This window comes from Pan paniscus, chromosome 4, assembly GCF_029289425.2.
Source record: "Pan paniscus chromosome 4, NHGRI_mPanPan1-v2.0_pri, whole genome shotgun sequence".
Lineage (NCBI taxonomy): Eukaryota > Metazoa > Chordata > Mammalia > Primates > Hominidae > Pan > Pan paniscus.
In genome coordinates, this window is record NC_073253.2 from 35,187,199 (window position 1) to 35,196,129 (window position 8,931).

The window sequence follows — 8,931 nt, forward strand, 5'->3', positions numbered from 1 at the left end:
TTGCTATGGTTGAACCAGAATTACCAAAGGGGGTTATTTAAAATGGTTGGTTCCTATCCCCACTCTGTTGAAGCTTTGTTTAACCAGCCTGGTAGAGGCCCAAAAATGTGCATTTAAACAAGCTCTCTGGGTTATTCAGATGTGCTGTAATGTTTGTAATATACCAGAACAGCTTTCCCTTCTGGGATGGGGAAATCATTAAGGTAAATTCCCAGTTGCCATCTGGAAAAGTCCTCCTCTCTGGGATTTGGGATCATAATCTATTTATGAATTTCTGGAACTTCTCCAGTGTAGCTGACCTTCCATCTGTAGGAATGGCGTCATGTGGAGGGATTCAAAGAATAGTTAACAACAGTGCAGTGAGTGCAGTTAGTTCTATGTGCCTGCCCTGGTGGCCCTGTTCTCTGCTGACAAACCCACCCAGCTGATCCCTGCACTGCTTAGATTGGGGTCACTATTGGGTGCCTCTAATTCGCTCCTTTAGATCCCTGTGGAATCTTACATAATTGGTGTTATTGGCTGTCTAGGCCACTTGTTCAGCCAGTTTGTCACCCCACCTTCACTAAGGATAGACTGTTTGCAGACTTGTGCTAGACTTGTGAAGGAAGCAGAGATAACTCCAGCTCTTAAGAGCTTGTAGCCTAGTGGGGTAAACCTACCACTAGTAATGAGAGCTACCAATTATCCAGTACTTTTAACATATTAGCTTATTTAATTCTTTCAAACAACCCCGGGACATAGCATTATTGGCATTATTGGCCCTTTTCCAGAAGCTGAGATTCAAAGATATTAAATAACTGAATCAAGGTCATCCAACTAGTGAGTGATGGTGGGGCTGGTGTTGGAATCCAGGTCAGTCTACTTCTAAAGTCCATGTTCTTAGGTACTCCAAGTAGTGGACCAAATGTTGGTGTAATGGACTGAATATTTATGTCTCCCCAAAATTTATATGCTGAAATCCCAGCCCCCAGGGTGATGGTATTTGGGAGATGATTAGTTCATGAAGATAGAACCTTCATGAATGAAGCTGGGTGCAGTGGCTCATACCTATAATGCCAACACTTTGGGAGGCCGAGGCGGGTGGATTGCTTGAGGCCAGGAGTGTGAGACCAGCCTGGCAGCCTTGTCAACATGGCAAAACCCCATTTCTACAAAAAAAAAAATAATAATAATAATTAGCTGGACATGGTGGCATGTGCCTGTAGTCCCAGCTACTCAGGAGGTTGAGGTGGGAGGATCACTTGAGCCTGAGAGGCAGAGGTTTCAGCGAGCCAAAATTGTGCCACTGTACTCCAGCCTGGGGGACAGAGTGAGACTCTGTCTCAAAAGAAAGAAAGAAAAAAAAGAGACTAGAAGCCTTATAAAAGGAAGAGAGATCCCTGGCCCCTTCTGCAATGAGGACATAGTTAAAAGACCTCACCAGACACTACAGCTTCCAGTGCCATGATCTTGGACTTCCAAGCCTCCAGAACTGTGAGAAATAAATGTTTGTTGTTTGTAAGCTACCCAGCATCTAGTATTTTGTTATAGTTGCCTGAACAGTCTAAGATAGATGGTTCCCAAAAAGACGTCCACATCCTAATTTCCAGAACCGTAAATGTTAACTTTGCAGACGTAATGAAATTAGGGATCTTGATTTGAGGAGATCACCCTGGATTAGCCAAGTTATTATTTTTTTTTTTTTGAGATGGAGTCTTGCTCTGTCACCCAGGCTGGAGTGCAATGGTGTGATCTCAGTTCACTGCAACCTCCGCCTCCCAGTTTCAAGCAATTCTCTTGCCTCCACCTCCTGAGTAGCTGCAATTACAGGAGCCTGCCACCACGCCTGGCTAATTTTTGTATTTTTAGTAGAGATGGGGTTTCACCATGTTGGCCAGGCTGGTCTCAAACCCCTGACCTCAAGTGATCTGCCCACCTCGGCCTCCCAACGTGCTGGGATTACAGGCATGAGCCACCATGTCTGGCATGACAAGTGTTTTTATAAGAGACACACTGAGGAGAAAACAGACACAGATGAGATGATAAGAAGACTAGGTAGAAATTGGAGTGGTGCAGCTACGAGCCAAGGCATGCTGACAGCCACCCAAAGCTGGAAGAAGTAAGTAATAGATCACCCCCTAGATCCTTCAGAGGGAGCACAGCCCTGACAACATAGTACTTTCAGACTTCTGGTCTTCAGAACTGTGAGAGAGTAACTTTCTTTATTGTAAATCACTGGTTTGTGGTCTTTTTTTTTTTTTTTCAGTAGCCACAGGAAGACTAGTACATTCTATTTGTTTTATAAAAGCAAAACCACAAGGCAGCATATAATTCAAGGCTAAAGGAGTGTGGCAGGCTGACAGATGGTAAGAAAAGCTGAATGTCAGAGAAAGATACCAAATCCAGTCAGTGGCTCTGTGTGATTATCAGTTAGTATGTGTCCTTTTCTCTTGTGTCCAACTTACATCATCACCATCACCTATTATTGAGCACTTAATATGTGCTAGGTACCAAGCTAAGTGCTTTGCCTAGATCACCTCAGTTAAGCCTCGCACTAATTCTATGAGGTAGGTGCCAGTATTTGCCTATTTTACAAATGAGGAAACTGAGGCTCAGAGAGGTGAGGTTCCATCTGCAGTTGGACTGTGAGTAAACGGCAGAGTGAGGACCAGAACTCAAGTGTGTCTTACTGCAGAGTCTTGGCTTACGCAGTTCCTAGCCATCTTCCGTGTTAGTTTGTTCTTCTGCATATAGTCATTGTAGTTAAGAGCTCTGGGCCAGGCGTGGTGGCTCACACCTGTAATCCCAGCACTTTGGGAGGCTGAGGCGGGTGGATCGCCTGAGATCGGGAGTTGGAGACCAGCCTGGCCAACATGGCGAAACCCCGTCTCTACTAAAAAACACAAAAAATTAGACGGGCCTGGTGGCACTCGCCTGTAATCCCAGCTACTTGGGAGGCTGAGGCAGGAGAATCAGTTGAACCTGGGAGTCAGAGGTTGCAGTGAGCTGAGATTGTGTCAGTACACTCCAGCCTGGGCGAGAGAGCAAGACCCCGTCTAAAAAAAAAAAAAAAAGCTCTCCAGTTTCTGGTGACTTGAGCCAGCGGGGGTGGAATGAGGCCTGGCTCTATGAACCTGAGTCGTCTAGTGTAGGACATCCCCCTCCAGGCCAGAGCAGCCTGCCTCTGTGGATGTTTGTTAATGAACGAGTGAACATATGGTTGGGCTGCCAGCAGAGCTCTGCCTATCTCAGGGCCACAGGAGGCATTTGCGTCATCCTCTTGGTAGGTATGCCACTAGCGTCTGAGCTCAGTTACTGAGCTTCTTCCCACTGAGGGGAAAAGGCAAGTAAGCCTGGCTCTCACTCTCTGCCTCACCCACTAAGCCTGGAGAGTGGGGAAGGAGGGGTATGGAGATATAGCATGCAAGTCCCAGGGGAGGGAACGGAGAAAATGGACTGAAGTTTCTGATAAGGTTCATAGTGATCTGGATGGCCTGGGCCTGTCCCATTCTCTGTCCAGGAAGAGGAAGGGAACACAAGGTGAGATTTTACTTTCTATTTTGTTCCCAGAAACTATCAATGCTGAAGACTTAAGGCCTCTTAAGAATACCCTTTTTGCAAGAGGGGATGGAAAAATCTCTGGCCCCAATTCCGACAGGAAAGCCTGGTTTTAGCATTGAAAAGATGATTGAATACAGCTTGCCTTTTCTCCAGGGAGGAGAGACAAGATGGAGTGCCAGAGAGGCCTACGGCAAGGTGCCTATTTTTGCATTGCTGCAGCAACGTGGAGGCTTTCTGCCCTGCCTCACACCCCTCATCAGCCCCAGCCTTCCCCATCATGGTTCTCCCAGATGAGGCCTGATTGTTGATTTCTTTCACGTGTGTGTGGAATTAACATCTATCCCTTTCAATGTTGAATTAACTTAGTGACAAACTCATTAAGGACTCCTTATCAAGGCTTTCCCTCCTTTCTATAATTTTATCCATTGTCAGCTTTGACAGAAATCCCACTGAAGGTTTGTCAAAGAGCCATTGAAGAGTTCTAAGTGGTCTTGCTTGCAGAGGGCAACTGCACTTGACCTCTATTTATACTTTTTGTAGTACTCTTGCCTGGACTCAGAGATGCAACTGGGATTGAAATTATATTTACCAAACATCAACATATTGATGTTAGACCTTAAAAGAAGAAAATGTAAAACAGCAAACATCTACAGTCTTTTTGCAGTAAACAGTAAACTCAGGAAATTTTTATTCATTGATTCCTTCCTTCAACAAAATTATGGTTAAGAATACCTGCTATTTGTCAAATTCTAAGATTATGAAATAGAACAAATTCTACCCTCAACTTACTCAAAGTCTAGACAGGGAAGCAGAAAATAGCAAATAATTACTATATGGTGTGATATGTACCACAGCCTGAAGAGAAATATACTGAAAACTGAGAATTCAAAAAAGATTGAATTAATGGTTGGTGGGTTCATAATAAGCAACTACAGTAAATGAGGAATATTAGAGGGTTATTCTGAACCTGCTAAGGTCATTGGAGAGACAACCTTGGATGATAGGTCTGGTTCCTGGGTGGGTTTTGAGCAAGGCTTGGGCTAGACCTGGGGTGCATTTGAGCTATACCATGTGCCCCCAGTTTCACCCTAGCAGTAATGATCCTTGGCAGCAGTTTATCTGCTTTATTTCTCCCCACCCCATTTTTATAGTAAAACGTCTGCTAAAAATGATGTCAGTGAAAGCAGTCACTATAGTGAAGTTGAATGTCATTTCTGGGACACTGGGTGTGTAACAGTTGCATGTAGGGAGTGGTGGCTCCACTTTCCCTAATCAAAGACAGGGAAGTTCTGGCATTGAGCCAGGAGAGTTGGGCAACTGGATTGGGCGGCAGAAAATCAGTCATTGTCTCTGCCTTTTCCCTGGTTTATGGAGTGTCACAGATCCAGAGACACACATTTCTTGTCTATAAAATGGGAATAATGTTTGCTTCCACCTTACTCATTTAAAAACATTTCTTACAATTCCTAGTCAGAGTTATTTGTCAAAAAGCTTTTGTGGATGGTGATATGGTTTGGCCCTGTGTCCCCACCCAAATCTCATCTCAAATTGTAATCCCCCCATGTTGTGGGAGGGACCTGGTGGGAGTGATTGGATCATGAAGGCGGTTTCCCCAATGCTGTTCTTGTGATGGTGAGGGAGTTCTCACAAGATCTGACCTTTTTTTTTTTTTTTGAGATGGAGTCCCACTCTGTTGCCCAGGCTGGAGTACAGTGGCATGATCTTGGCTCACTGCAACCTCCACCTCCCAGATGTCAAGCAATTCTCTTGCCTCAGCCTCCCAAGTAGCTGGGGTTACAGGCATGTGCCACCATGGTGAGCTAATTTTTGTATTTTTAGTGGTGATGGGGGTTTCACCGTGTTGGCCAGGCTGATCTCGAACTCCTGACCTCAAGTGATCTGCCTGCCTCAACCTCCCAAAGTGCTGGGATTATAGGTGTGAGCCACTGCACCCAGCCATGATCTGATGATTTAAGAGTGGCAGTTTCTTCTGCATGCTCTTTCTCTTCTGCTGCCTTGTAAGATGTGCCTTGCTTCCCCTTCACCTTCTGCCATGATTGTAAGTTTCCTGAGGCCTCCCCAGCCATGCAGAACTGTGAGTCAATTAAACCTCTTTTCTTTATAAATTACCCAGTCTCAGGTAGTCTTTATAGCAGTATGAAAACAGACTAATACAGACGGCCAACATTTTGGTTAGGTGAAGACGTTTAGCTTTCAGTTGTTTGTTTGGGCCCACTCCTTGTAACTTAGCATGGAGACGGTGCTGAAGAAATGGGGCTAGGGCAGGTCATTGTTAATTGAGGGAAGGATCCTGGGAACATTGGGTTATCTTGAGGACACCCAGAGATGGGAGTGTGAATGGAAGTACCCAGAGTCTGGCAGCAAAGGCACCAGGCCTGGGGAGCCTCGCCCACAGGCATGGGTGGGGGGGCACACAGCATGGCAGAGGTTATGGGTGGGTGCCATCAGGTGGTGATGCATGATATAGTTTGGCTGTGTCCCCACCCAAATCTCAACTTGAATTGTATCTCCCAGAATTCCCACATGTTGTGGGAGGGGGCCAGGGTGAGGTAATTGAATCATGGGGGCCGGTCTTTCTCATGCTATTCTCGTGATAGTGAATAAGTCTCATGAGAGCTGATGGGTTTATCAGGGTTTTCTCCTTTTGCTTCTCTCTTTTTCTCTCTTGCTGCTGCCATGTAAGAAGTGCCTTTCACCTCCTGCCATGATTCTGAGGCCTCCCCAGCCATGTGGAACTGTAAGTCCAATTAAACCTCTTTTTCTTCCCAGTCTCTGGTATGTCTTTATCAGCAGCGTGAAAACAAACTAATACAATGCATATCCCCTCGTTCCCCATCCTTGCTCTCCTTAAAATGAGAGCACTGAGGATGTGTCCAGACCCGTCACAGAAGAAACATGAATGGCTATGCCACTCAGAAAAAAATGTTCAGCCACACGAGAGTCAAGCAGAATGCAGACTAGAAATGATACTAGTTTTATCTACCAAATTGGGAAAAAATAAAAGAAGATAATGGACAATGCTGATCATTTCTTGAAACAGGCACTACGGCTAGAGGGGATGAATTTGTTGAAGCTTTCTGGAAACAATTCAACAACATCTATCAGGAACTTTAAGAATATTTAACCTTTTGTTCCAATATCCCAATCCTGGAAACCTATTCTAAGGAAAAAAAGAGATTATAGGGTTAGAGATTTCAATAAAAACATGGCCAGAATAAAATTATTTATATTGGAAAAAGAATTAAACAACTTCAATGGCCCCAAATAGGGCAAGCATTAAGTAAACAATAAAAATATCCATAGGGGAGACTATTATGCAGCTATTAAAAAAATCATACTTTTTTTGAGACATGGTCTCACTTTATTGTCCAGGCTGGAGTGCAGTGGTGCGATCACAGCTCACTGCAGCCTTGAACTCCTGGGCTGAACTGATTCTCCCACCTCAGCCTCTCGAGCACCTGTGACTACAGGTGTGCACCACCATGCCCAGCTAATTAAAACAATTTTTTTTTTAAATTTTTTAGAAATGAGGTCTCATTATGTTGCCCAGGCTGGTCTTGAACTCCTGGGTTCAAGTGAACCTCCTACCTCGGCCTCCCAAAGTGCTGGGATTACAGGTGCAGGCTATTGCACCCGGCCTAAACATCACATGAAGGGGTGGTTTGCCCCTCCACACTTGTGGGTATTTCTCGTCAGGTGGGACAAGAGACTGAAAAAAGAAGTAAGACACAGAGACAAAGTATAGAGAAAGAACAGTGGGCCCAGCAGACTGGTGCTCAGCATACGGAGGACCTGCACCAGCACCGGTCTCTGAGTTCCCTCAGTATTTATTGATTACTATTTTCACTATCTCAGCAAGAGGAATGCGGCAGGAGAACAGGGTGATAGTGGGGAGAAGGTCAGCAAGAAAACATGTGAGCAAAGGAATCTGTGTCACAAATAAGTTCAAGGGAAGGTACTATGCCTGGATGTGCACGTAGGCCAGATTTATGCTTCTCTCCACCCAAACATCTCAGTGGAGTAAAGAATAACAGAATAAAGAATAATTGCCGCCAGCATATCTCGCCTCCAGCCAGTGTGGTTTTCTACAATCAGGTTTTATACCGAGACATTCCGTTCCCGGGGCATGCAGGAGACAGAGGCCTTCCTCTTTTACTAATCCTCCTCAGCACAGACCCTTCACGGGTGTCGGGCTGGGGGACGGTCAGGTCTTTCCCATCCCACGAGGACGTATCTCAGGCTGTCTCAGTGGGGAGAAACTTTGGACAATACCCGGTTTTCCTGGGCAGAGGTCCCTGTGGCTTTCCGCAGTGCATCGTGCCCCTGGTTAATCGAGAATGGAGAATGGCGATGACTTTTACCAAGCATACTGCCTGTAAACATATTGTTAACAAGGCACATCCTGCACAGCCCTAGATCCCTTAAACCTTAATTCCATACAACATGTGTTTCTGTGAGCACAAGGCTGGAGCAAAGTTACAGATTAACAGCATCTCAAGGCAAAACCATTGTTCAGGGTACAGATCAAAATGGAGTTTCTTAAGTCTTCCTTTTCTAAATAGACACACTTGTGATACCCTAACTTGTATTAACCTGATTGACTCTCTCTTAGCTGAGAAACCTGAACGGACTCCATTTGGCTCCTTCATTTGCAAGACATCAAGGGCTCCTTACCCACCCCCTTCCTCAAGGAATTAACTTGTGCAAGCTGACTCCCAGCACATCAAAGAATGCAATTAACTGATAAGATGCTGTGGCAAGCTATGTCCGCAGTTCCCAGGAATTTGTCCAGTTGATATTACCCTAAGCCCTTGCATTTTTGTCTGGTTGATAGCACCCAAAGCCCAGCGTCTATCAACTTGTGATGGATTTAAAGCCCCTGCACCTGGAACTGTTTGCTTTCCTGTAACCATTTGTCTTTTTAACTTCTTTTGCCTGTTTTACTTCTGTAAGATTGCTACAGCTAGGCTCCCCCTCCCCTCTCTAAACCAAAGTATAAAACAAAATCTAGCCCCTTCTTCAGGGCCGAGAGAATTTTGAGCACTGGCCGTCTCTCGGTCGCTGGCTAATAAAGGACTCCTCAATTCGTCTCAGCGTGGCGTTTCTGTATAACTCGCTCGGTTACAACACAGTAACAGTCTGATCCTGTTTTTTTTCCCCCCTACATCATACTTTCAAAGAATAACTGACGTGGATAAATACTTTTCCTACAGTGTTAACTTTTTGGTGCTGGGGATCTCCAGTGCAGTATACAGACCACACCTGTGCATGTGAAAGATTGGAAGGATATTTTCCAAAGTGCTGAAACATCATTTCTGAGTTGTAGGATTGCAGGATTACCTCCTTCTTTACATTTTCCAGGATTTTCTA

The 8,931-nt window shown here is 45.0% G+C and overlaps 1 protein-coding gene across 2 annotated transcripts in view; it reads left to right on the forward strand.

Annotated features, from left to right (window-relative positions):
• Positions 1–8,651, forward strand: part of SERINC5 (serine incorporator 5) — a 145,758-nt gene extending 137,107 nt beyond the window's left edge. The window contains exons 12-13 of one of the 2 annotated variants that reach the window (XM_034959892.3): positions 6,245–6,298; positions 8,174–8,651. In XM_034959892.3, the coding sequence (XP_034815783.1) occupies positions 6,245–6,269 (25 nt within the window). In that variant the 3' untranslated portion in view covers positions 6,270–6,298; positions 8,174–8,651. The remainder of the gene's footprint in view (positions 1–6,244; positions 6,299–8,173) is intronic. The other variant, XM_034959893.3, reaches the window with a different exon arrangement.
• The last annotated feature ends 280 nt before the right edge of the window (positions 8,652–8,931 follow it).